The sequence below is a fragment of the Anser anser genome (assembly GCF_964211835.1).
Source record: "Anser anser genome assembly, chromosome: 26".
In the NCBI taxonomy this organism is placed as follows: domain Eukaryota; kingdom Metazoa; phylum Chordata; class Aves; order Anseriformes; family Anatidae; genus Anser; species Anser anser.
The window spans coordinates 3,177,924-3,205,860 of NC_139747.1; the positions used below are offsets into that span (position 1 = coordinate 3,177,924).

General features: G+C 41.7%; 1 protein-coding gene and 1 long non-coding RNA gene across 7 annotated transcripts in view; one reads left to right on the top strand and one right to left on the bottom strand.

Annotated features, from left to right (window-relative positions):
• LOC310886736 overlaps positions 1-27,937 on the top strand; it is a 53,642-nt gene that overhangs the window by 21,853 nt on the left and 3,852 nt on the right. The window contains exons 8-21 of the long non-coding RNA XR_014575441.1: positions 97-2,009; positions 2,511-2,622; positions 4,449-4,657; positions 7,615-7,801; positions 10,750-10,835; positions 12,091-12,342; positions 13,470-13,655; positions 14,269-14,376; positions 15,387-15,547; positions 19,118-21,486; positions 21,900-22,015; positions 22,509-22,583; positions 23,192-23,360; positions 24,887-25,577. This is a non-coding gene — a long non-coding RNA (uncharacterized lncRNA). The remainder of the gene's footprint in view (positions 1-96; positions 2,010-2,510; positions 2,623-4,448; positions 4,658-7,614; positions 7,802-10,749; positions 10,836-12,090; positions 12,343-13,469; positions 13,656-14,268; positions 14,377-15,386; positions 15,548-19,117; positions 21,487-21,899; positions 22,016-22,508; positions 22,584-23,191; positions 23,361-24,886; positions 25,578-27,937) is intronic.
• Positions 17,359-27,937, bottom strand: part of EBF2 (EBF transcription factor 2) — a 152,156-nt gene continuing 141,577 nt past the window's right edge. For 3 of the 6 annotated variants that reach the window (XM_083811655.1, XM_083811656.1, XM_083811654.1), the window contains one exon: positions 23,831-24,987. In XM_083811655.1, coding sequence (XP_083667781.1) covers positions 24,845-24,987 — 143 coding nt within the window. In that variant the 3' untranslated portion in view covers positions 23,831-24,844. Of the gene's footprint in view, positions 21,729-23,830; positions 24,988-27,937 lie in introns of those variants that run through there. The other 3 variants (XM_083811657.1, XM_083811652.1, XM_083811653.1) reach the window with 2 other exon arrangements.

Sequence of the window (27,937 nt, forward strand, 5' to 3'; positions counted from 1 at the left end):
TGTAGCAAGTCAGTGGCCGCAGTGGGAAAGAGAATATGATTCTCTTTTCTCTCGGTTTTCTCAGTTTTTGTTCTTTTCTTGGTCTCTAATGCACAGGTTTTATGGAGTTTTGTTGGTGAAGAAATGCACTTTGAAGCTGAGGTTTGTGATGGACCTACATTGTGTCCTGCAGGGATCGGCGCTGCGTTGAGAACTGGCTGCAGCTAAGTGGGGTGTTGTTCTCGCTGCCATGATCTTCATAGTGCTGAAGAGTAGCAGTGGGAATGATCATCATTTTAGACTTATAGGCAATTTTGTGTATTTTTATTTATATGCTTATATATATATATGGTTTTATATGAAGAATCCCACGAAGATGTGAATCAGGAATTGTGATGCTCTGTAGGGTGTAAGTGTTACTGAAGGGCCCTAATCCCCCTTGGTTTCACCAAGCACACTTCTGGAGCCTCTGCAGGGTGCCCTCCTCCCTTTCTGAGCATTTATGTGGAAAATTGTAAGCTCAGAAACCACTTTTGCATAGCCAGCTGAAAATGCCCCTTTTTGGGTGCTAGCAGGTTACAATCAATACCTCGTGTTCTTAGACTCTTGTCTCCGTGCAGTTTTGCTGAACAAAAGTTTAATTGACCTGAAAAAGAAACTTAACTGATTTTCAAAGCCATCAGTGCACCTAGTAAAATAAACATTCTGCAGGGCAACTTCCATGTTATTTCTATGCTGAATTTCTGTTTTGTTTGCCCTGCCCAACAGCCAGCTCTTAGAGCAAAAGGCAAAACCGCCGTGTTGGATTCTACCCTCCTCTTAACATTTCCTAATAAAACAGCATTTGAAAAAAGAAACAGAATTTTGCTAAGAAGCAAGTTTGTGGGAAATGATGGAGAGGGCTACTTCATACAGATCCAAGAATAATTTTTCCACTCTTCAGAATGCTTGGCTATTTAGTCTGTGTCAGAGGCATGGGACCTTTATCAATCAAAGACCGACTTTGTCATTAAATGGAATCTGTGAGTCGCACTGCGATTAAATTCCTTGTAGGATCCGTGAAATAAGGGTCTGATTCTCAGCTACACTGAGGCTCCTTTGTGCACCTACAGTGGCATAAAGCCCCCAAGACTTTATTTTGTATCAGATCTTTCATAAAATCTATTCACCCAAAGCGCTTTAGGGTTAAAATTAATTCAGTTAATGAGTTAAATAACTGCCAAGGGAGAGAGAAATTAAGAGTCATGGGCAAGGGGGAAAAGAGATGCTTCCAGCTGAGTTCAGAAGAGAGTGTGAATGAGTTGAAGGGGAAAAGAGATGCAAAGAAGATGCACTGATGGGCAGGAGCTGCAGAGGAGAAAGCTCTTATGCCCTGGGGGTCAAATTATATGAAGGAAGGAGGAAGAGCCCTCTTTCTGCAGGAGACTTGCTACCAATGGAAGTTGATTTAATGCATATTACAGAAGGAGCAGTATCAGTTAGGATTTTCCCGTATTGTAGGCAGTTGCTATAAGTCTGCATGGGTTGTGCAAACATTCACCTTTTGTTTGTATAAATGCAGTAGAATTTACAAAGATCTGTCACTTTAGGAACAAAACGATGGTCCCTGACTAAATCTTCTGACACCCAGGATCATTCAGGTCACAGAGCACTGTGGCTGTTCCAGCTACGGTAGAGAGAGGATCAGAGCATTAAACTTTTTCTCTGATCTCATCAAAGCAAAAGCTGTCGTAGGGCTATGTGGATAACCTGCATCTAACACACCACTGCAAACAGCTAAGGAGTGTCTCTTCCTCAGCCCCTTAGTCGGGCACAGAAACATGTGGACAGTCATCTACAAAATATTTTAATCATGCTGACCACCACATCTTGAAACTCTACTGGAGACAGCAGAGCTTATTTATGTCTTCCAGGTTATTGTTCCACTGAAATCTTGGAAGTAACAGCTGAGTGGTGTGGCACTGGAAGCACTGTGCCTCTGGCAGCCCAGGTCTTGGAATGAGCTTATTTAGCTTTTATCAGGAAGGAGGGTAAGTTAATCTCTACTGTACCTATGTTCCTGTCTGTATTTAGCAAATAAGCTTTTATGTCATTTAGATGCCTCTGAAAAATGCCCCCTTCCCTTTCCCCCAGTCTTTTTTTAATTTCTCCTCCCCTGAAAAGTCTTTCCAAGCCTTTAAGCACATTTGTTGGACTCCTCTGGATCTGAATCTATCATTGGTCTAGACGACAAAGAATATTTGAACAGATGTTTTTTAAGTGAGCCGTTCTTTCCCAATTTTAATAAAACTTCTAACTTCATGCGAGGCACAACTTCATCTGAAGTGGCTCTGAACCTCCAAGAAACTGCGCTAAATCAGGCTTTAAACAACTCGCAGTTCCTAGCATGGTTAGACTGATGACGTCCCTTACACTTTAAGAAACCTCTGAGGCTCACAAACAGAAGTTTTACGTTTAATAGTTTGGATACTAACAGCCTTGATTCATTTCCCTCTGTTTTATATCATTGCTCTATCATGGTGCGATTACAGTGCAAGGAGGTGCCTTGGAAGCTTGGAGAATAGTAAATGCAGCCCTGGCTTCACTCAGCAGAACCTGCTCAGGGCTTTACAAGCAATTTTCAGACGAACTCATCTGACAAAGGTTGGTTAAAAAAGGAAAAAAAAAAAAAGACATAAAAACAAAAGAAAACAAACAAAACAAAAGCCCAGGTGCCTTATTTGAGAAAGGTAAATAAAACACATCCTGCATATTCTGCTAAGTGGTATGTAGTCTGCCTTTGGATGATATAAGAGGGAATTTGTCCTTGCTTAATGTTCACTCTGTGTGAAGTTGGATGTTATGTCCCGAGTTATTGGGAGCTCTTTAAATGGAGGTGGTGAGAATGGATAGTGAGGGAGAGAACTGTGAGCTTTATTGATGTATCTGCACAGCATGGGGCTGAAACATGCTCCCTTTACACGGGGGTGGGGTCTGGTGTAAAACCCAAGAAGGATTCTCCCGAGACACATTTCTTCCATTTAGAAGCCCCGTTTAGAAAGCTGGGGGAAGGATTCCCAGGACATTGTGTGTTGCAAATTTGGCTTGAGAAGGTCCTATAAAAGAGCTCTGGGTAAGACAGACATCCACAGGGGGCTTCCTGCAGGCCCTAGCAGAGGCTGAAATGGCTCGTATTTCCATAAATCCTTTTGTGAACGCAGAGGCAGGATTTGGGTTTAACACATTGAGTCTGTGACACTTTGCTAGGTCTAAAACTAGAACTGGGTGCCCGTTTTGAAGGAAGAGAACAATTAAGATGATTTTTCGAGACTACGTGTATTCAGTGCTGACGGCCTTATCTTTCTCATATGCTTTTGTTTCTTCTCACGCCTGCAAGTCTGGTTTCTGTGGCACAGGGATGAAAATATAAAATTCTTGAAAACAGGGTCTGCCTCTGGCCTGTGGGTTTGGGATTCTTGTGCATCCCTCTGTTTGAGCTGGGCCTATCTGGAATCACAGTGTGTAAGTCTGAGTTTCTCTGCAAGCCTCATTTTCCTCTCATCTGTGAAACAGGGTAGATAATTTCTGCCTTAAAGGCATGTAAATTTTAATGGTTTAGTCCCCAGTTCAGCAAAGCACTTGAGCACATTCCACTGGAGTCAATGGGGTTTTAATTCTGTGATTACATTGTTTGGTGAACTAGGGCCACAGAAAAAATGGTTTAGGATCATTGAAACAGAGGTGTTACAGGACTGTAAGGTGTCATTATCAGTGTTTTGCAGTAAAATAAACCATGGTAACATTGGAAGCATTTCAAAAACAAACCCCAGATATATTTTGGCAAACAAAGTCATTTAAAAATAAAACTTACCTTTAAATCTGAATGCAACATGACTGCATGGCATCGGAAGGCCAGACACAGATTTTTACAGCATGGGACCATGAATAAATTCTCCATTCTCCTTTCTTTATTTCTGTTCTAAAGATGCTTTCAGAAACTTATTTATCTTCTGCATGGATTTTGGGCCAGAAATGGGCACTTTTTTCATTACCTCCAACAAGTCATACATGGAGTTTAGGTCACCTTAAATGTATTTGACCAAGAATTTTTCTGGAGACGTTAGAGGATAATGGCTTGGCTGTACGTTTTTGTTTGGTTTGTTATTTTTTAAAATGAAATAACTCAATGCCCTAATGTACTTTTCTGAACTCCATGAATGCAGTTTCAGTTCCTTTCTCTTAAGTGGTTGAATCCACAGTTCTTAGACGTGTGTCAGCCCAAGATGGCTTTTAGTTTAGGGTAAGGAATTCTTAATCTACCCTGTTACTGATTATTTCGAATAAATAATGTTATAATATACATAATATCTATAAAATCACCAAACCCTAAGCTTAGAGAATTACAGTAGCTAGCTCTTTGTCTCAGCGGCTGAAGTGTTTTCTGTGTTCTGCAACTGTAATATCCTCAGCTGGCTTGTTTCTACTACCAGAGCCTCCAGATGCAGAGAAGGAGAGCTGCAGAGACCAGCACATACAGAAGAAGAATACAAGAGATCCCCAGAAAAGGAAGGAGGAGGCTGAAAAGGAAAATTCAGCGCCGAGGCAGCTTGTTTATATCACCTCAGAGAGTTGATTGCATGCTTATCACACACAGCACAAAGCTCAGTTGTCTAGACAATCGTCTAATTGTCTTTACTCAGTAAGTAGCAGCCCTGGTGACATTCCAGACCTTGACCTCTGCCCTGTCCAGCGCCAAAAAAGTGCCGTTAGGAATCATGTAACACTGGGTATTAAAGATTGTTGGAAAAGGCCATGGGGTCAACCTACTGTGGAGTTTTAGCAACAATGCTGAATATAGCCGACTCTCTCGCTCCTTCCTCCCTTCCTCTTGAGATTTGGGCTTATTGTACGAGAGTGTTGGTATGATTCCTGTGCTTAAACTAAGAGATGAGGCTGCACTAGCACCACTTGGGGGCCGTGCTAGGAAGGAGGAATGTAAGTCTAGGATTGCTTATGCCTGCCATCCTTTTTTAAAAGAGCTTGGGCAATCCCTGGTCAAGAAATGTGCTTCTAAATATTGTAGTCGGACGGTGTGGCTTGGGATGTCAGAGGCGAAGTCTACAAAGAGACTGCTGGCTAGAGCGACAGAGTTATATGTGTTATAGCCCTATAAACAGTGTTGTGCTTCAAGGATTTAGAGGTAGGAAGCAGAGTGCCAGCCACTGCTGAAAATATGTACAGACCTGTACAGATTCCTCGGCTGCTGCTGGTGAAAAGCTTACTTGTGCACACCCTGCTCCCCTATAGCTGCCGCTGGAAATGGGTTTTCTTGGCCCATTAGAAGATGAGACCCTGAGCATATGAAGTGAGGGCCCAGTTCAGGGAGATAATTAGCTGTAATGGTCGTTACAGCTAGACCTCAACTCAGAGATGTCCTGAAAGGCGTTCTTGAGTTAGAGCGGCTATGTGTTGTTTGGTAACAACTGTTCGTACTGTATGATTTGGTCTCCTGTGAAGTACTCGAGTTAATTACATCCGTCTTTTCTTTTAAATAATGATAAATTAGTTTGTTTGGGCTTTTAAATGATGTAAACGTATAGAAATTGTTACCAAACTCCTCAACTGGTGTAAACTGAGGTAACTGTTTAAATCAGTGGAGTGATGCCAGTTTACATCAGTTAAAGACCTGACTTTCTATTCCCAGGCACATTAAAGGTGTTAGTGTGCAAATGACTGCAAAAATTATTGCTGAAAGGTTTTACGCTCAAAGGCAGATCAGGTATCTGGTCCAGGGAGGGTACATCCGTGGCTGTTAAAGGAAATAAAGGAGAGAAAATTGTGAAGTGTTAACTGATATTTTTAGAAGCTTTATAATGACAGGTCACATTCCCAAGGACTATAAAGTGGCAAATCTAACACCCATTATTCAAGAGGGGCAAAAAGATACAGCAAGCAATTACGGTTTAACACCAGTTGTGGGAAAAATATTAGAAACCATTTCAGGAGGTTTTGTAAGTGAACAGCTTGGAAAGTGTAATTTGATTAGAGATGGCCAACATGGGCTTTTGAGGTAGGCTTTAACTAACTTGGAATTCTTCAAAGGTATTGCTGCCATGGGAGGCAGAGGGTCTGGATTGGGCGGCGTGTGCTTGTGTTACGTGTCTGAAGTGGCAAGCTGGGATGCAGCTACAGAGCTCCCCTTACTTGCACTGAGCTGGGCTGCTGAACCTACTTGAAATGCGCTTAAATGTAGGGAATAATGAATCCTCTTAGCCAGGCAAGGGGGAAAAGATGGGTTTTGCTTGAAGAAATGAAATAAAGTGGGTTTCTTTTTGCCTCCTACTGCCTGAAAGTCTTGAAGACTATCACAGCAGGCAGAGAAATGGAGCTTGGAAGAGTTGGACTTGCGTGCCAAGCTCTCTGTGACTGCAAGGAAGGGTCTCCCAAATGAGCTTTCCTAGGTGCACTGCTATATCTAAATGCAATTCAGACAATTTCTGGAGGTCATACATAGACCAGAGGAGTACAACTATCAGTGGGTCTTTGCTAAGTACATAAATCCTCTGTTTGTGTGAATCACTTTGGAAGTAAAATGCTGCTGTTCCTTGTGTTACCTTTTTACATTGCAGGCTGCAGCTCCGAGAATGGCTCTTGTGGCTTCCACCTGGCCTTGGCCACTGAGCCTGTGAATCTGGCCAGGTCTTTCCTTTGCACTCTTGTTCCCCCTCAAACCTCCTCTGTCACACACAGGTGGCTGGGACAGACTCCTGCCACATGGTGGACGGTGGTTTGCACACTGTGTCCCTGGTCTCAAAGGCCTCAAGGCTTCTTGATGCTACTGAATAAATATATATATATATATATATTGTTTTAAACAAAGAAGCAGAGATATTATTATACTCCTGAACTACCAAAAAGCAACTTAGTATCTGGAACAAGATTAATTAATTTACTTTTTTTATATATCAGAAAAGATTTACTGATAATTTCAGGGAGGAGGCCAGAAGTTAAGTTACTAAACTGTGTCTTAGGATAAATAATTATCTTGATTTTTATTTTTTTTCCCTGAAGTATGATGTATCATAATAACTATTTGCTTAGTACTTCTGAATTAAGGCTTCACAGGCATGATATTTCAAAGGTATTTACATGCTTTAAGATTTGAAGTTATGTAGGTGTTCTTGAGATTTGAAGTTATGTAGGTGTTCTTGAGAATTTCTCTTCCCAGTATTATCTTGTGTATGTATGAGAACTGTATAAATTTTAGCTTATTTTTTCCAAAAGCAGAGGATGTACTGAGCAAGGAGTACTGCTACCTCCATTAGAAGGGCTTGACTCTGCGACCAATAAATGGAGAATGCTGTTTTAATGCAGAAAAATATAAAATGCTAAGTCTTGGGGGCAATGCACCAAAAGTGAGAATACATATTAAATGGAGGAGCCATGCAGCATACTGATCAGGGAGGGGATTTAGGGGCTGTGGTAGTAAAGTCCTTCAAGCCATCATGCCATCATATTGCTGCAGCTGGGAAAAAAAAAAAAAAAAAGAGTGTAAAGCAACAATAGGAAGGACTTTTAAAAAATAAATAAATGGCTGATCATTGCATTGCTTTATTTGTTCAGTGAGGCTTTGAAGATATGCTTGTGTCCTCACAGGGAGCAGAGTATTTGCTCTAGGGGAGAAGTCGGACACATATAGGAGAGCTGCTGCCTTGGCTTCTCCTGGTATTCGTGGCACAGGACAGTTATGTGCAGCTGAAATTATTTCACCTAAGGAAACTGAGACCAGAGGCCTGCTGTGGTTGATGGAAGTCTTCCGAATTCCTAAGGGTCCCGAAGCGGGGTAAGTAATAAGAAAGGTGGAACTGAGCCTTGAGGATTGGGTCTCAGTGGGCGTGCTGCTGCTGGAGGGCCAGGACCGGCATCTGGTCCTTCGCTCTCAGCCCCACAGCACAGCAACGTCCTGGTCCACAAAGATTTTCAACTGCTGCAAAATGGGTCATGGACGAAGTAATATGGCTTCTGTGTCTACTAGCCAGTAATTACCATCCTGCTAATATCTCTTAACGTGCAACGCGGAGATTTCAGATCGCCCATTTGAAGGTAATGAGAGCATTTCGTGCAACGCCCTGCCTATTGTACGTGGTAAACACCGATATGTGTCCTCCGAAGGAGATGGCACTGGTGTGTAATGAGAGTCTGTAGGACTTGTCCTGCTTAATGAGGTTGTTCCAAGAGAAAGGTCTTTAAATTTCAAGTGATGACAGATGAATCCTAATTCCTGCAAACAAAGGCGCTGATACAAAATGGAGGGGAAGATGGAGAAGGCAATGGGGAATCAATAGAGCTGCTGTGGACTGGATCACTTACGTGGGTCAAGTCAGTTAACCTCGTTTTTATTCCTTCTGCTGCTATCAGTTCACAAGGAATGATAAGTACTCATCTTTTTACAAAAATGCCTTGTGATGCTTCAGTGATAGGTGTCATGATAGGTGTAGAACGATTAACAAGGATCAGAACAAAGAGGGGAACTGAATTAAGCCTTGGCTCTCATCTGTGCATGTGTGCATGCAAACTGATTTGTGCGTCCACCGCTAATCAGCCTGCCCTCAAACACATCCAGCAATAGGTGGTGCTTTTGATTTCAGCAGCAGAGTTCTAATACTTGAAATGTGTTTATTATTTTTTAAGTAGGTTAATGTTGCCTGGGTAGACTCTGATGTAAGATTTATGGCTTGTGTATATTCTACTCTCCTTGAGATCAGGCCTTTGTCTGGACCTGGTGTAGCCAAGCCCTACACCCAGGAATCTACACTGTAAGCAGGTGGGACAGCACAAAGAGGAGAAAGGGAAACTGAGGTACGTGAGCAGGGAGCATTATCAGCCTGTTGTATGCAACAGGTCCCATGGCAGGGGTCAGCACAGAGCCTTGGTCCCCAAATTGCTCGTATGTTAGCCCATATGCTATCCACCAGGCCCAAACTTTAATTCTTTATTGTGCAGAGGTACCCACTTTGCGAGGGAATAATAGGAATATTGGAACTGGAATCCACAGATTCCACCTCTTAACTGAAGATGCTTTTCAGTTTGATTGTAAACTCTTTGGGGCCAGTGATTGCCTTCTGGTTTTTGTGCTTATAAACACCTCAGCACAATGGAGTCATGGTCCAGGACTAGCTTCCCTAGGTGCTGCTTCAGTACAAATAATAACAACTACACTGAATTGCCTTGTTCTGCGAGGAAATGGTTGGGAAACGCTGAGAAACCATTTGCTTATGTTATTGTAAAAACAGAAATGTTTACTCATTATATTTAAATAGGTTTGGATCATTGTGGATGAAAGTGAAACAAGATATAAGCCTGCAATGACATGCATAAATACATAATTAAGTATATTTCCTTTCCATATGGAGACGATTAGCTTCCTTGCCTCAGCAGGGAGTTGCTTTATTTGGTGTCTGCTTTAGTGTCCCTTTCTTTTTGACAGCTTACAGAGGTGCACTGAAAGGGAATTTCACTCACTGCCTAATGAATGTTGGAATAAGGACTTTGAGGGCATGTGGAAAAGAAGAAGTGATTACCTCAGAAAACAGAAGTTTAGGGACCTTAAGGGCTGTCCTATTATCCTGACTTCTCTTTTTGACCTTAAGTGGGCCCTATGGGATGATATTGCCCGCCTTGCCAAGACTTATTGCTTAGTCATAAATCGAGACGGAGGGAGAGAGATGTGTCTAGTAAATGCTGAAGTGTCAGCAAAAGCTCCTTAACTCAGGTTTCATAACTTGAGAAATATTTTATCACCCTTGTGAGCCAAACCTCTGAAAAAATCAATAGAACTTGAGAGTTGCCAGTATTGATCTGAAAGGCCGAGCTGTATTGAAATATTCATGGCCGTGTGTGTTTGTGTCTGTGTGGTTGGGGGACTCAATGTAGGTATCTTTCAGGGGGTGAAAGGCTCTTTTTTCATTTAAACCAGATTAAGACTATTAGGTGACTTGCAGAGCATATATTTAAAAGGGAATGAATTTGTTTGTCTTACAACAAGGCTCCGGACAGATAAAGAGAAATGCATTCTCGTTATTATTTTTCTTAAATGACAAACTGTTGGGAGGAAGAAGTCAAGGAGATCTGATAAAATTAGCACCACGTTCTCTTGGGGATCTCCGGGCTTGCTTTGTTTGCAAAGCCAATTTGGACACTGCGTCTTTGATCTTCACTTTCAGTATTTGAGCAGGCATGTTTAGTATCACTCATTTCACAGGAGATTTGGGATTCAAGTTTCTTCAACAATCTAAAAAGCAGTACATTAGAAGGGGAATTGTCTGCCAGTCGTCTTAGAATCTCAATACCCTTGATACTAATTTGATGTGATGCATTTCACCAGATGTGTCTACCTGAACGATGTTTTATGCCCAAGAGGTTCGTGCTACTGTAGAGTATTAAACCTGGCTCTCTTTTTTCCCCCAGTCCTTCCCCCGCCTTTTTCTTCCAAGAGCAATTGAATGAAAAGCATCCATAATTTTAATCTGCATATAGGTGTGACAGGTTACAAATATTTGGGAGGAAGGGGGTGTGTCAGGCAGGATTCGAGGAACGAGTAAACATCACCAGGAAGAAAATCACTACCAGTAATGTTTCAAGAATATTTAACGAGAGTGGTGCTTGTGTGTGTGCATAATGGATTCAGACATTCAGCTCAAACTTGGAGACCTGCCTTTTTAATTTTATTTCTTTTCTTAAGTACCTCTGTCACTTCTAGGGCATGGGTTTAAGTCTCTGCTTGTCCCACAGACATCCGAATGGGCTTTAGGCAAATCACTTGGGGGCAAGATCCTCGAAGGCATTCAGGTGTTGGAGTGTCAGCGATCTCTGGTCAGGTACGTTCATCAGACAGAGCCGTAGTTATGGATGTAAAGGGAAAGGCTGAGTGAAGAAAGGGGGAAAAGAAAAGGTAACAATTACTCTTTAAGAAAAGCTATTGTCCATATAGGCTGCCAGTGGGCTGAAAATACTGCTACAGGAATGGGCACCTCCAGAATCTTTCAGACAAAAGGTGTGCGATACCAGCTACCGAGGGCTGTGCTGTGTGGTTATGGAGTCCAGATCTTAAACCAAAGGGCAAATAGGGGCCGTTGGAACTGATTTCTTCCTCAAGTCTGTCATGTGTAAATTCAGCCAGGGTTAAAAACAGTTCTGTGAAATAAAAACAACCACTCTAGAGGGGCATTGCTTAATCAGTGGCTCAAACTAAGCAGCAAACTAAGCTTCGTGCATCTGAGATGTGCTAGTGTTGCTACAGAGAAAGGGAGCAAGCAGCTCGTTCCCTCGGTGATGTCCGGAGAAGTCCCTTATCCCCAGGGAACGGGCTGTGAAGCCACCTGGTGTTGGCTTGGGATCTGCACCCTCTGCATTTGCTGCCTTCACCTCCTTTGAAAACTAAAATTAAGAGAAAATGAGAAACGTTGCTGCTGGGTTGGAGCTTTCTCGAAAAGGGAACCTTAAAACCGTATGGTCAGATGGCACAGAGGCAGCCACTGCAAAGCTTGGCACAGGGCTACAATTTAGTTGTTCAGCGCCTTGTACACCGGTTGGGTGTGAGTATCAGCTGCTGTTTGAGCCATGTGCAGCTCTGCTCTTGTGCAGGTCGGCATGTTGGAGTTTTTGAGGTGCTGGGCAGCTGGCACGTGTGAGACAAGGCTGTGGCCCTTTGTCTCCACTCCTGATTGCGTTGCATCCTTAGGTTACACTGTGTACTGCCCCTTTCTGTCCTAGAACCGAGGTCTGTCCCGAGCCCAGAGAATGTTGCCTTGTTGAAGTGTGCTGTGTTTTCAGGTTAATCTCAACCTCGTGGCTGAGCCACTGGGATAAAAGAGATGTTGGGATGAAAGGGAATAGCGTATCTCTGAAAAGGTGGCTCCTCCTAATTGCAGCCTTTTATCTGAAGACCCTGTGCCCTCCTGTCCAGCAGCATGTACGAGCTGACACCCGCTTCTCCCAGTGAGCAGGGCAAGACAAGTCTACAAGGCAAAGTTCTTGGGTTTGGCAATGTACAGAGGCTAACCTCTTGGTGGTCTGCATTGATCTACAGACAAGACCCCTCAAGACTGAAATTCTTCTTCTCTTTCAATTCAGGGGATCTCGGCAGGCCTGCAGATAAAGAAGGATGACATGGATAGGGCAGGAACTGTGTACTGAAGATGCTGCAGACTCCCTAGTCCATGATTCAAACTGCAGGCTGCAGCAGGCAGTAGGAATAGAGGCAGAGGAAAGCAACCCAGCCATCCCCCACCTGTGTACAGATCCCAGACGGATTCATTGGAGGAAGGAGGGAAGGAAGGAAAGAAGGAGAGAAGGAAAGAAGGAAGAAAGGAAAACTTTCTTATAGTAAGCAAAATGAAAGGAAGAAAAAAAAACCCTTCTCTTGCCATTCCTTATTTATTTGCATTCCTCAATGGCAAAGTAAACTGAATGTTTAAGCAACTGACATCAAAGATTTGATTTCTCTGAAGCTGAAAAGCCTATTAATCACAATTTTAAAGTGTTCTTTAATTACCCTGTAATAAAATGACACGCACAGAGCGGGAGGAAAAATTGTGTACTTTTAGAGTTCCTCATGCTTGTTTGTGTTTCAAATCTCACCGGAAATCCTCGCTGATCCCTCTTGCTTCTGCTGCTTAATTCCATTCTACCACCACAGCTTTTGTGTACCACTTAGCTTGTTAACCGTACACTGTGCAATTCTGCGGCAGGGAAAACGCATTCAGGGAGAGCAGGCCTGACTTTGAAGCTGGCTGCCAGGTACAGTAATGATAGAAACCTCATCATCTGGTGAATTAGGAGGCTGTGAAGTGCAGAACTCATCTGAGGGTTGAAGGCAGTGCTGGTGTTAAAGCCCATTGCTCAGCAAGTGGTGTATGTAAGCTGCAGGGGCCATTCCCATATTTTACGCTTGAAGTACACCGTGGTGCACGAGGATGTTGAGTCCGTGTTGTGTTCTGGGAGAAGAGGACCTTTAATCCCTCTCTAAGCAGCAAACTGGGAGATAAAGGACCAGTAGATGGTGCTCAAGATTGCACTGCACAGGCCTGAGTCATGGACCAGTACAGCTCCTGCTAGCCTTTGAATGTCTGGGTTTCACTGGTGAAAACCAGTGGTATGACCACTCTTGGTATGAGCATTGAAATGGGGAGGTAAGTGAGAGACACACAAGTGCTTTGGTTAACACTTGAGGGGATGGGACGTGTCAAAAGGAAAGTAGCTGTAAGGAAAAGACAAGGCATAGCTTTGTTTCCTCTCTGCAGAGCATACCAACTGTGTAAAGGAAGAATGACAAATCAAGTCAAGGTGACACCCAGCTCCTACTTTTACTCTAGGAGATAAGTGTCCATGGTGGTAGAGAAATGTTTGGCAATATGAAGCAAATTCAAAGGACTGCAGAATTGGAAGCATTACCAGAAAAAAAAAAAAAAAAGAAAAAAAAAAGTTCCACAATGTTTAATAAAATTTTACAGGTCCTTGAAACCCTTTTCAAGCGTTTAATCCTCAAGATTCATAGAACTGGCAACCTCAGCTGGCAGCATGGTAGCAGACTACAAAGACTACCTCTCTCTGTGGGCGGTGTGAAGGACTCTTAGTGGGAGGAGAAATGAGTGGCAGTGCTAGGGGGAGGATGCCACAATCCTAGCCGATCTGGGCTGGTACGTTTTGGGTTTGAATTCGCTGCTATTGCAAAACTCAGCCAAGTGGGTAACGTTCTGAGTTGATCTGTTTTCAGATCCAGACAGTTGTTAATGAAACAGTTGCAGTTTTGTTGACAGAACATTAATTACTTGATCTTAGGACTTGGTAATTGCACAGGCCCCCTCTGTATACATCACTAATTACATTAGCAATTATATGGCATTTTAAAGACAAAGAAATGACTACAGCAATTGCAGTGTCATAGGGACCCTGCTGGTAAATTTCAATCAAGTTCCTGCGATCTCAGTGAAGTGTTGAGATAACTCCTTCTACATCTGAATCCTGCAGCACCAGCAGTCTGTTGCAGTGCATTGCTGCAGCCACTTAAACCAAACATTCCTGAGAAAAGTAGGGGTGCTTGAATTTCTCATCAAGATTAGTGGCGTTCTCAGAATGGATTTGAAGCACTCTCAAAAGCCTACTTGCTACTGGAAATATTTCTGTATACCGTAGGCTCTATTAATCCCAGAAATTAGGAGTCATCTCCTAGAAAATCATGACTTTACAATTGTGGTTAATTTTATTCTTACTCGTAGGTGCCTTTCTGAAAAGCTGAATTGTGTTTTTCAGGATCTTCCTCTGTAAATTAGCAGGCCAGAGAGTTACTTAAGGAGCTCAAGTTCCTCTGCCTCTGGAAGTTAGACATTTGCAAAAGACCTTCAAAACTGGAAAAAAACTGTAAGCATGAGAACTGGCAACACAGCTGATATTTAAAGTCACCTTTATATTTAAAGTCATTCATTTCTCTTGTCCCACCTCCTGTGCTTTCCGGCTCCTAATCCAAGCAGTGTGTTAACCTGAAAATTGATGGTAACTTCTTTGGGTCAGGAAGTGTTTTCATTACTTGTTTATATATCGCCCTCCATGGTGGGGATGGATTTTGAACCCTCGCACACCACTGTAGTGTAAGTAATGAAAGTGATGTGTGCACTTTTGGGTGCTGTGCTAGGATGAACAGGAACATAAAAGAAATCCAATGCTTGTATTTTTTTTCATTTATTTTGTAGCTGTGCTTCTGGTTTGCAGGCCAGAGGGGAAAGTAATTATATGGCCAGCTCTATAGATGGCATAAATTGGTACACCTCCACTCACTGAGGTTTATGATAGCTGAGGATCTGGCCCATGTCTTGTCAAGTTTTCAGCTTGTAAACAGGGAGAGATGCTATTATTACCGATAGACAATCTCTCTGGCTTGTGCTAGCTATTTATTCGCCCGCTCCACTCTCCCCTCCCTTTTCACTGTTCCTCAAGTACTAAGGAAGGTTGACAATTAGAAAATAGACAAAAGTTACGCAGTGAACTGCATACATACAACAGCAAACACTGCGTGTAGAAGCTTCTTTATAAACTGGTATTTGGTATGAAGCCCAGGAGCTAAATGGGGGATCGGTGCTGGGGCTAAGATCAACTCTTTCCTGATGCATGGAAAGTAATTAGTTATTTTCCCTGCTCCGTTTTGGGGTTGACGTGTTGTAGCTGTCATCTTCTGGGTAGTTTTTTCTCACCTTAAATACGGAAAAAAAAGGCAGCTTTATTTAGTTAGTTATTTCAGTGAGGAGGCAAACTCATGGCATTGGCTGGCATGCCTTTGGGTGAGTCGGTTTTTCTATTGAAAAGAACAGCTCTGTTAAAATAAATGGATAGGAGGATAAAGAAAATCTAAACATGCATGTTTTGATTTGTTTCAGCTCAGTAAGAGGAAAGTGTTCTGCTGTGACATCGTTTAAACTTAAACTGCAAGAGAAGATGTGATCTCTTTGAAACAAAAGATGTGTTTTTCCAGGGAAGAGATTCCGCCATTTCTGACCAGAATCACGTTAATTAGAGCCTTGATCCGGGATTAAATATGGTAGGTTTGAACCCACTGATTTTTATGGTGTCGAGATTACACCTTCTCATTACAGAGACAGACTTAATAACTTCAATTCAAACATGAGTAGTGGCAGCTACACTGGATTGAGTTTGAGACCATGGACAAAAATGAGCTGGGATGTGTCCCCAGGTAGGCGTGCCATAAAGCTCACAGACTACTAAGCAAATAGCATGCTCCGTCCACCTGCCACCACAGGAAGAGGCACTGGCAATGGACAGGCCTGTGTTTTGCCATTCCCGTGCCTTTTTCTGTTAGTGTTGTAAACAGGAGATTCCTTCGCACAACCACAGCGGAAGCAGGCCAGCAGATACGGTTTCCCTGCCCCAACCTCCTTATGTTGCCTCCACGAGACAGCGTTTTGGTGCCTTCCACTTTGGGAGGGGGAAGTGTTGGGTTTCCTGCATCCCCTTATCTACACTGATGTTTGCTCAATGTTGTCTCTGTCATGGCTGCTCTGTCTGCACCCTCTCCTCTGGCCACCAGCTGTCTGTTTAATCCAGTTCTGCAAGCAGAGTTAATGAGACATTCCTACTTAAATAACCCGGTGCGATTAAAGCTTCAGATCTTTGCACCTCAACAGCTGTGTGTTGTCACTGAGATAAATATTTTAACTGGTCTGGCAATTCCCTAGCTGCCCTGCGTAAGTGGTTGAGAGAGTGGCTATTGTTTCACCATTTATTAAAGTGAAATTCAAGTTCTGACAAAACAGCCATCTAGAAGAGACCTGTAAAGGAAGAGGAGAGTGGGAGCCAATCTGGCTTTCTAGAGGGCTTTTGTGCAGCAGGGGCATGCCTGGCTGTATTTGTCTGCTCCTAGGCGAAGTCTGGCTGTGCTTTTGGTGGCAGCGTAGGTGAGTTTTGGTTCATCACTGCTGCCAGAAGCACGCGGTCCTTCAGGACGCTGGACAAGATAAAGGCTAGCCAAGTAACTTGCCTTTGGAAAACGGGGCACATGCCATTGAATTCTTTCTGCTTGCATGGCAACAGTCTTACAAAGGAAGACTGAACAATCTGATCTTGAGTTCAGCTTAGTGAATTACGATTTAAGAAGGTGGTAGATTTCTAGCCTGTATTTGTCTTAATGGAGACCAAGAAAAATTGTTTCACCACGTGTTTTTACGAACTGGGCGAGATATTGATATTAAAATAGCTTCAGCATGACAATCTAACTGATCCTTGATGGTTTTGTTGTTTGTTTTGCTGTTGTGGGGATGGTGGTTTAGTTTAGTTTGTGGGTGGCAGTGGGACTCATCGTTGCAGCACAGCGTCGTGGCTCAGAGGTGTCCGTGAAGACCTGGCTAAAGGAGGCCCAAGGCCCAAACCACAAATTCAGTTCCCCGGGCAGGCCCAGAAAGGCCCCTCTCCGTCACTCCAGGCTTTGGCTTTTGATTCATGCTTTGACTAACTGTAAGTACTAGCAGAAAGGGAAGGTTTCTGAAAAAGAAATGACATCTACTCTACATTTTGGTTCCTTCCCACCCCAAAATGGATGAAATTCTCACAAAGGCGCTGCCTGCTTTGTAAATTAGCTGTAATAAGGAGGAGGTCAGAGGGGACCATTACTGCCTTGGTGTGCCTGGTATAACCCAGCTTTCACTCTCCCAAATGCTGGGGGGAGATCTTACAGACAGGCATGGAGGCTTGATGTGGAACCTGTCACCCAGCGTATAATTCACATTTTCTTAAGGAGTCGTTGCTGTAACAGTGCCTTGAGTGACTCATGGGGATGAGAAAAAATAAAGAAAAAAGCACATTGGAGTACTCTGAAATTAAGATAATTCCCCCCCCTTGTTTACAGTACAAAAATTTTATTTTTTTGTTAGGATAATTTAAAGTTTAAAACTGAAGTAGACATATTCATTTTACAAACAAGATATTCTTCCATAAGTAGGACCATTAAAAACAGTAAACAAAAAAAGCTATCTTTACAAAAGCTCTGTGCATAGCAACTTCATACCGTATATAACTGACAAAGCAAAACAAAACAAAACAAAAACAAAAACAAACAAAAATAACAAAACAAACCAAACCAACCAAACCAAACAAAAACGACCAGCCAACCCCAAACAAACCCAAAAACTATACAGTGGGGAGAAATGAGGCCTTAATTTACAGAAGGGAGGAAACGGTCTTTAAAAACCATGCATATTGGAAGTGTGCAAAGAAATAGGGAGAGTAAGATACTATACCAAGATAAATAATGAAATAAAATGTACTCTTTCCAAATTATGATAAAATCTGTAATTACCTATTGCAACACTTTCATCTTCCTAGTGACAAAAGGAAAGCTGTTGGGGAATAGTAAATAGCAATAACTAAAAGAGGACAGGTTTGCTTATTACATTGAAAAAATCCTTACACAGAAATTTTTTACATTACTTTTCCTTTTTGTTGGGTGTCTTGCCACTGCCAAAGTCCTCTTTTCACGTTCAAGGATTTTTGATTGCATTTATTTACACACCTTTTCTCTTTGTAAAGCTACCAGTAACTTCTACACTTGTCTGCAGTACGAGGATTTGCATGCATGAGCAAAATTCATGTTCTACATCATTCCTATGTTTCCTTTTTTTCCATTTGTTTGGCTCAAATCAAACCCGAACGAGTCATTTTCCCTTGTCTACACCCACTTAGGCAGCTACGTTTGTTTCTCTTCCTGTAAGTACCTGAAGTAGCTTTCTAGGGAGGTTTTCTTTTTCTCTTTTTTTATTTTTTATTTGGACTGACAGCTCTCCCACACGTGCAACTGGACGGAGCCAATAAAATAGTAACTGAAATGTGAAAGGAACGTTGAGAATTTCACAACCTTTTATTTTTTTAGCCAACTTTTTTTTTTTTTTCTGAATCTTCCTGAGATTTCAGTTATCTCTTTTTAGGTCCATACACTGACTAGGCAATACTAAAAAAAGAAGGGTGGGGAATTAACAGAATAGCTCACTTTCCTTGAAATGTCTCTGTTTTTCATTGGGAACCTTTCTGACTGAAATTCTGTAGTGAAAAACTTATTTGTTAAAAAATGTGAGGAGTCATAGCGAGCTGCTGCTCTTCTGCCTGTGGTCTGGAAATTCCTATCTGGAATATTTGCTGGGCTTGGAGTTTTGAGTATAAGCAGCAATGATAAAATTAGAACACAGCCCGTTCAGAGAGGGGCAGGGGAAAAAAATCCAACACCTTTATGCTTTGGAGGTTTTTGAGTTGCATGTACTGCACATGGAGGGAGGGAGATGATATATTAGAAATTAATCTGATGAAGACACTTTTTGGAAAGCTAGGAAATGATGGAATTCTTAACCCCAACTCTTACTAAGCCTTAAGCTGTTGTATTTTTTTCCCTGTATGGTTGCAGAAATCCAGCCATGAATTTTGACCTCCCATGTTTAGCTGTGCTGGGATATTGGTACCCATGGATGTCTGCAATTCATTTTTCTTGTTCTGAATAGCAGTTATCAGGTTAGCTAGTACACCCTACTGTGCTATCAAAGGTGAATGTAGGGCTGTACTGTGGTACAACTCCGGACATCTTAACACATATGATTCTTTCATATTCCAGGGAGCACTTGGCTTTAATGTTGCTTGCTTTGCTGACTGCCAGTGACTGCTGCTTCCCTGATGGCATGAAGGGCATGCAGAGAGCCTGCAGTGTCAAGGAATGTCCATAACAGTGGTGAGTTATTTTATTTCATGGAGTTTATTTCTGGAATGAGACACTTTTTACTAACCTGACCGCAAGACTCCAACTAACTATATTCATGCTTCTTAAAAACACGTTGTTCTCACCTAATCTCTTTTGAAAGTGGCTTTTAATTGCCACTTTTGCAGATAAACTGAGCCTTGAGTTTTAGAAGGCAGTGACACCCCCCCCCCCTTCACATTTAAAAAAGGAATTCAACACCATTGAAAAAGTACCTAAGGAATCCCCTACTGAAGCGTCACAGCACAGCCAGGAGTAGTACAGAGCTGCTTCCAACAAGCACATCACCTCTAGGAATGGCAGGAGTAGGCCAGTGTCATTGGCTTTGCACTCCACTGGCTTCTTTCCTGCGCTACATTCTGGTTAAGAAACAGCCTGTCAATATTCGTGTATACCAAGTACATTTCTCATTAGCTGAGCTCTGTGCTACAGCATGAGAATTGAGCTCCAAGGAGGCCCTATTCTCACACAGTTTGACTCGGAAGGCTGGTCACAGGGAGTCAGCTTTCCTGCACTGGGTTATTCACAGGAATGATTTTTACACATTTGCAGAATGCAGTCCTATGCCAGAAGCCTGTCCATGCAGTGAGGGTCCATAATGAAGTCATACCGCACACAACACCAGGCCCTAGTCACTAACTCTTGCAGCTGGATTTGAACCCTGGCTCTAGATACAGACTTCCTAGTCTGTTACTAATCCAAATTAGCTCCAAATGGGCTCCAAATTACCTCAACCGTGTAGGTTGTCACAGTTGTTCTCCATCCCGAGTCCAGTACTGAATTGAACATCACCTACCATATATTCTTGGATCACCAAGAATCCCATTTTACTCACACATCAGTAAAAGTACTGGGCAAATGGACAAGGGCGGTTTCAGGGGCCATACACTAAGGGTTTACCTATCAGCAGAAAGATGTCATCATAGGAACAACTATTTGTGCAGATATTGTTATTATATATTTTAGTGGGGAGTAGCATAGCTGACTTTTTTTTTTTTTTCCTCAAAAAATGGCTTTCCAACAAAATTGAGTTCTTTGATCAATACCAAGTTCTCTTGTTTGCTCAGATAACTAGTGATTGGTTTTGTTGCCTTCTCACCTTCCAATTTCAGGAGAGAAGCAAAGGAGAACTCATTTTTTTCTTACACGAAAATGCAGAAAAATTCAAAACAATTACTTCTATAAACTTTAGTATATAAATGGAAAATACTTACCATTTTTATTGACTCAGGATAAAAGTGCATAAATTATTCAAATACATATTTACCCTTTATAAATGCACCCTTACTATGAAGTATAACTGAACGTAAGGTGTTCTAACTACATGGAAAAACAATGTCAGAGAGCCCTTTCCCTCCCAATTCATACACTGAATGTATAAAATAAACTCACTACCGCAAGAAAAATCTGATTCGTCCAAATCCCCAAGTGCCGCTCGTTTGCCAGTAGGGTCTTTGAAACTCACCAGACAATCCTAGTACCTGAATATCTTAATTGAAAGAAAAAAATGGAAGAGGGGAAAGATGAGGAGGATGAAAATTTATACATGAATTAGTGTCCTGTATACCACAATGCGTATAAAAGTTTCTGATGAGTTTGTTAATCAGAAAGAATCCTACAAATCCTTGCACATGAATTCACTAAGAGGGAAGAAGTGAGGAGCAACTGCAGCAGTAATAATATATATTGAACTTGTCACTACATTTTTGCATCATTTTTCTTCATTGTACAAGTGGAGGAAAAAATCCAAAAAAGGTTTAATTTCTACCTCTACATACAATAAGTTACAAGTTTATTTATTTAAATAATTGTAAAACATCTTACATTTTTAAAGAGGTTAAACTATAAGCAAATACACACATACACCAAAGTTCCATCATTCGTGTCAGTTTGTCCTAGAAATTCTTTCATGCTGGTACCCTGTTTTGTTGAATTTTTTTCTGCATAAACTAAATCGATATCTGAAAGGCTCCATAGAAAATAGAAACTTCAACTTTTTACCCCTACAAAGTAAAACAAATTGTATCCAAAATATCGAGCTTGAATCATTTTGCCAATTTCTTTTTCCTTTTATTATTTTACAAATCTTAGGAAGGTTTCGTGTCTTTCAAGAAAGACTTTGCATTTCTGATTCCGTTCTGCCAACTGTTGGTCATCCTGGCTCTTGGCTGATTCTTCATTCACAATGTTTTAGGAGTTGATGTGGTTGTGTCAGAAATATGAAACAGGTAAAAGATGCAGCCTTCTATCTTGTCCAATCCATAAAAAATGTTCCTTTTTTTTTTTTCATGGGCCTGGCTTTCCCCCAAAAAAGAGCTTGTAGTGCTATGTTTTTTCTTTTTAGTGGTCCATCACAATAAGTAGTTTTGTGCTGTAAAAGAAAAATGAAAAAAAAGAGGAAAAAAGGGAAGAGGGAGAGGAGCAAAGCTGCCTCTTCCTTACATCGGGGGAACGACAAGACCAGTCATGGCTGAAAAAGAAAATTGACAAAGATGAAATGCTGGCATATTTTTATGGAACAAACTCTATTTGAGCCCTTCACCCTTCTGTGTGCAGTCTCGCATTGCAGCAGGGGCTGTATTTGCAGGTTAACCTACTACATTAAAAGACCTTCAGTTTCTTCTAATGTTTTTATGCTTAGTGAGAAGAACTAACTCTGCAAGACTGACAGTGATCCCAGAAAATGGCCAATGTGTTATTTCATCATCAATTCACCGAAAGGCCAGGGCCAGTGTGGTTTTTAAGTGGCTAAAAGAGGTAGGTAGTGGATTAGCTCAAGTCTTAGCACATGAATTTTCAGAAATGCCTAATGATCTTGGGGTGGTTGTCCTGAGACTTCTCAGAGCTGGCCATTGCTTAGGGCTGTCCCCAAAATGTCAGCCTTCTGATGCTTTCTCAAGTTGAAGAGCCAAAATCACTCTTTAAAAATCAGGATCAAGGCGGCTCCTCTGTTCCCCACTCAACCTGCAAGGTTATGTTGTGAGTGAGGAAGGACGATGGGAAAGCAAATGGGAACTGGCCCCTGAGCTGCTTCTGGGACCCAGCCCCAGAACTACACGTGCCGATTCCCTGGAGAACGACCAGAACTGGGGTTTGCTCATTTACTTCCAGTGGAAACAGTGGACCAGCCTCTCTTTCTCGCTTGGTTTAGCCCATATGTCTGAATGACTGTAGTCTTACCTGGCACAGTCCCAGAACACTGGGCTTATGTAAATTATTTATTAGTCACTCCCGGTGCCTTTAATTGCAGCTATATGCTTCATAACTGACAACAGCACCATTTGAAGCTGCCTGGAACTGGTGCTGCTCCCAGAGGTTTTGAGGGGTAAGTTAAGTTTATATGTATTTATATAACAAATGAGTGAGTCACATTTTCAAAGGGGCCTCAGTGTAGTGCAAAGTCCTAATCCTGCAAAGATTTACGTTCACTGAAATTTGTGGGATTATTCATGTGTTTAAAGCCCTGTCCTCTGAGAATTTATTTCACCCTTATGTTCATAGTGTTTAAAAAATGCTCAGGGCAAGATCCTCAGCTAACATGACTCTTTTATTGGAGCTCTGTTGATTTTAAACAACTGTGGATATGGTCTATGAGTTAACACAATAGGAAAATAAATATTTTCATATTTTGTAAGTGACTAGGGCTAAAATTTCCTGCCAATTTTGGCAGATAGTTGAAAAAGAAAGTGAAACTGAATAGTCAAGTCAAATTTCTACCATTGTAATTGCCTGGGAATTTGCTAGTATTTGTCAAACAGAGATTTTTTTCAAGCAGGCAATTACATCACCCTAAATAAGGGAAGTAAATCTTTGTATCCCTGTTTGGGGGGAGGAGGGGGCAGGGAGGAGAGAGGTGACAGCGTGCACATTAGAGGAAGAGAGGTTTTCTGTAGCACTGCAGAGGCTGATCCTTTCCTCTTCCTCACTCCCAAGATTGAAGAATGACCTTCATTTCCTCGAGGGTCAGTGGTGTGCCACCAGCCTGGAGAACCCTCTCCCTGTGCGTTAACCATATGCCCGCCTTTCAGCCCTCCAGAACAGAAAGTCTGATTTAAGTCTTGGATTGATGCCCTCGTCCAGACTCTGCTGGGCTGCAGAAGAGGTAAGTGCCCTCAGCTGCTCCCGGCCATCCCGCAGGTTTCCCAGTGGAGCAGGCTGCATGAGCACTTCCTAATCTGCTCCAGGCAAAATCATCCAAGTTAGCTCAAAGAATTTAAATTGTTTGTCTGAGGTATCCTGGCTGGGTCTTTTGCCTGAAGCAAATGAAGGAGCACTTACACAGCCTGTACCTGGTCCGTCCATACGGGGGTAATCTGTTCTCCTGGCACAGCCAGAGACAGCCCCTGTCCGTGGCTTTTAGGCTGTCTGGGCGGAGAGGCAGCAGACCCTGGTAGAGCTGACATGGCTTAATGTGAGACATGCAGGGTCTGCTGTCAGTGTAGTTTAAACTCTGTTCCCAAGGGGCATTGGTCATACTGGCATAAAAGCTTTTTCAGATACTACTCTTATCAATATTATTTTCATTCTCTTCATCAAGGAAGACATTCCAGCAGATCAAAGACCAAATCTGAGTTTCTTCCATTTCGCTTAAAAATATTTTAAGACTACTTGTAGATGCAGCATTATGAGAAGTTCCTTAAAGTGAGGGACAAGTATATTTTCACTGTGTAGTTAAAGAGATTATGCTTAAAAGGCAAAAAGAGGCAAAAAGCCTCATCGCTTCCCTGGTGTTTCATCCCAATGTTGCAGCTTCACCCCTTTCTGCAACAAAGAACAAGTTGAGGAATTCTCACTTTTTTTTTTTTTCCACAGCTCATGTAAACAGCCTCACTCTGTGCTTCTCTTTTTGCGTACCTTATCTGTCCATTTCCACCCCCACCTCCACTCCCCTTTGGGGCTGCACTGTCAAAAGCCTATTCCCAGCCTGTATCGCTTTTTATTGAATGTTTGTGAGGTTTGGATTAAGGTCTTACACTGCTAGCAAAGCTGTAATTATTTTTGCCTGTATTACTATATATTGAATCGATGTAACTTTTCAATAAAGGTGGTTCAATGCAGGACACTCCCTGATGAGTTGGGAATATAGAAACCACAGTCATTATCCCAGAGGGTTGTTTTTTTTTTTTCTTGGAGCGAAATGGAAAAAGAATTAGAGATGAGCCTTATTGTATTAACCTTGACAGCTTGCAATTATCAACTGAAACACTTGATTAAAATTGTCACAAGGTTGGAGAATTTTTTTATAAATAAATAATCAAACATGGATAGTACCCAGATGCTATGGTGATAGGCACCTTTAATGGGTGTAATTAATAATGATCATAAGCCTAGTGTATACGAGTGGCTCCTGAAAATGCTGTCTTCCTTTGTCATGGAAAGAACTCGGCATGCAATTCACACAGGCCTTTGGGAAGAACTGGAAAGGGGCTCGGTGCTGCGTTAACGTACGCACCTACACGTGTGCACACTCTGATCTAGCTCTTTGGATGTCTCAGCTGCTTTGTTGGGGTCTACATTATGCCCTGTTTTACAGGCTGTGCTTTTTAGGTGGGTGTTGAGCATTTTCAGTCATTGTGTGTTGCCCTCTCATTTGGGTGTTTGACTCAGGTTTCCTCTCTTGCCACTAAGCTCCCAACAAACCCAAATCTTGCGGTTCTGCAGCTCACTGACGAGGTGAACGAAGCGCTGCAGTGCTGCTGTGATGAGCATCTTAAACGGCTGTTCCTGTCCTGCAATGCCAGAAACATCTCTGTGCATGAGCTGTCCTGTACATAAAGGTAGGTTTGTACATGGCAAGCCACCGAGCTGCTGGTACCAGAGCTAGCGGCCGTGTCATTCAGTTTGAGCTCATAAAAGATGCAGCTGCTAGGTGCAGGCTTCACCTTACTGAGATCTTTGACTCCCATCATGGCTACAACCAGAAAATGTGTAGTTTCACTTCTAATATTAAGACCAGGGAGAAGTTTGTAAAACAATGCACCGTTTTACGACGGAGTAATCAGCTGAAAAGGCTACAAAAAAGAAAAGACTTCCAGAGGAAAACAGCTGACTCACTTAAGCAGAAAACATCAGTGGCTTGGATGATGGGCACCACCATCCTTTACAGCAGACTGTAAGTGAAATAAACTGTAGCATCTGTGAAGGACCTGGGAGGATAGTTCCAGCTAAGATACTAAAAAGTAATAATGAAATACTTGTTTTTTCTTTTTATATTTTCCTCCATAAGAAATTAACTTTTTTTTTTTTCTTTTAGCAAAAATCTGTGTCTGGATGGAAGATTTGCATTCAGCCACATGCAAGGAGATGATTGCACAGGCAAGTAAAATATCTTTAAATAAGTAGGTGTTTTTTTTTCTGCTTTAGAAGATAAGCAGGTTAAACCATATTTTATGTTTTTAATGTGTTTTTTTAAAAATATAGACAAAGCTTTTGCCAGCTAGAGATGGAGAAGCTAACTCAGCCTCAGCTATTGAGTTATACTGCAGTAGTTACAGATCTCTGCATTGTGCTAAGTTGTACATGTACAAAAGGCTGCCCGAACACTTATTTTAATTTAGTTCCATTTAATTAGGAACAGCCTTAAAAATCAAAATATGTGTTTGCAAAGTGATATGCATTAGCTTAATTATTAAAGAGCACAGGAATGTGTAGCCCCTCTGCAGTTACATATGTTTCAAGATGGACTAGAAAGTGGCTAAGTTTTTGCCTGTGAAGGAGAAATCAGCATTAAATCTTACCCACGGTCCTCTTTTTTTTTTTTTTTTTTGTGTGTGACATATAATAGGCCTGAATATGTCTTTCCATAAATAAAATAGGTGCAGATTTTTATGGTCTCCCATGAAAAATGGAGCTCTTGTCTCACTTGAGTAAGTTTGTGACATATGATGAGATACGAAAATTAACATCCCATCAAATGAAAGATAAGTAAATAATAGAAACAGGAGGGATTTTTTAGCTAAGTGTTAACAAGGAATGTAAATATCTCTTAAGGTTTTCTTTGTTTAGAGGCAATCTGTGCACCATACATCTCTGCCAATAAACTGGGGAGAAAAATGTACTTGATCCTTCCTATATATCAAATTTAATCAGATGACAGATAGATATTTTCTGTATATATTGACATCATGGGTATATCATTCTGTTCTATTCTATCTAGCTATTCTCTACCAGTTTGTACAGCCTTTTAATGCAAGTGGACCAGACTTCCCTGTGCTGTTGACACCTCTAACTTTGTCAAGACAAGATATGAGCAATTAGGGTCTTTAACTCAAATACCTGTATTTCCTTAGGGAATAGTGCAGATGTCCCCACTGCTAAATTAAGGCTGTTCCTAAGCATATCAGACTTCAGTACCTTTTGGATTGGCCAGGATCCTGGTGGTTAATGGAACATCTGACCTTCTGGGGCTTGCCTGCTATTCCTTGTAACTGAGCTTGCATTTTTATGTTGAGATGTGCTGAGCTGGCCAAGGGTAATCTGGGCAGTCAGCGGTCCATGCTGTTCCAGCAGTTTCCAATTTGCTTACTTTTCCCCATCAGCTGCCTTCCATCTGAGATGAGTTGATTAGGCATTTGTGTACTTATCATGCCGCGTTGCGTCACGTCACATTATATCTTCCCAGTGCCTTTTTTAAACTCCCTTGACATATGACGTGAATGGAGCAAACAATTGTTCTGATCAAGATCACCTGCTCTCAATTTGGAGAGCATATAGAACTGAGTGGTGTCCAGTATGGATTGCTGCTTGTTCTCTACCTATCATGTCCTGTTATGCTGTCAGAATGTATAGCAGATGGCAGGTGAAAGAGGTAAGCGAGAACACATGGCACAGGATGGGGTTATCTGAGGGTAGTCCACATGTCTTGGCTGTGTTGTGCAGCCCAAAGCTGAAAGCCAGTCGATATGCATGTTCCATGCTTAGCTAATACTTTTGACTTACAATATATTTTTTTACAAGCTGGCCTATTGTCTCCATAAGCTTTAAGTATGGCCAAGACTGTTTTTTTTTGGTTTTTTGGTTTTTTTTTTTCAAAAAGATTTTTGTAAAATAAATACCACGAGCACTGTAAACTCTATAAACGGCCAGGAATAATAAGAATGCTAATCTGAGGATGAAGCTTGTAGAGCTCCTCCTGTTTAAGCTAGTTTTTATCTAAGCTTAAACATGGCTGTGGTTAACATACACAAAAGCTATATCCAAGATTTTTGTTGCTCCTTGTAAGTAGAGTGGCATGCCCTGTGGTGCTGGTAATATTTCTGATAATATCATGGCAACAGGATGCAATAAGTAGGATGGAGACTGTATTACTAGGAAACTTTTGCCCTTGAACAATAGATGTAGCCAAAGTACAACATTGCACACATTACACTAAAGTTCAAAAAAATCCCTGTTGGGGAGATGTTTTCCACGAATTATGGGTAGGGAAATTGAGAGGCAATACCAAAACCCTTGTATGATGTGCTTTGGGATGGAGCCTGCTTATATACTTACTGCTTGAGCTGTGCTTTTGCTGATTCCTATATTAAAAATAAAATAAAAATAAATATTACATTACCAGCACACCTATTCTTAGCTTATATAACATAGGGTGATGGCATAGCAATGGAGATTAACAGTCTCCCATTGCTGCAGCACAGTAAGTCCATTCAAGAAGCCTCTTTGGGACCCTCCTGTTGACTT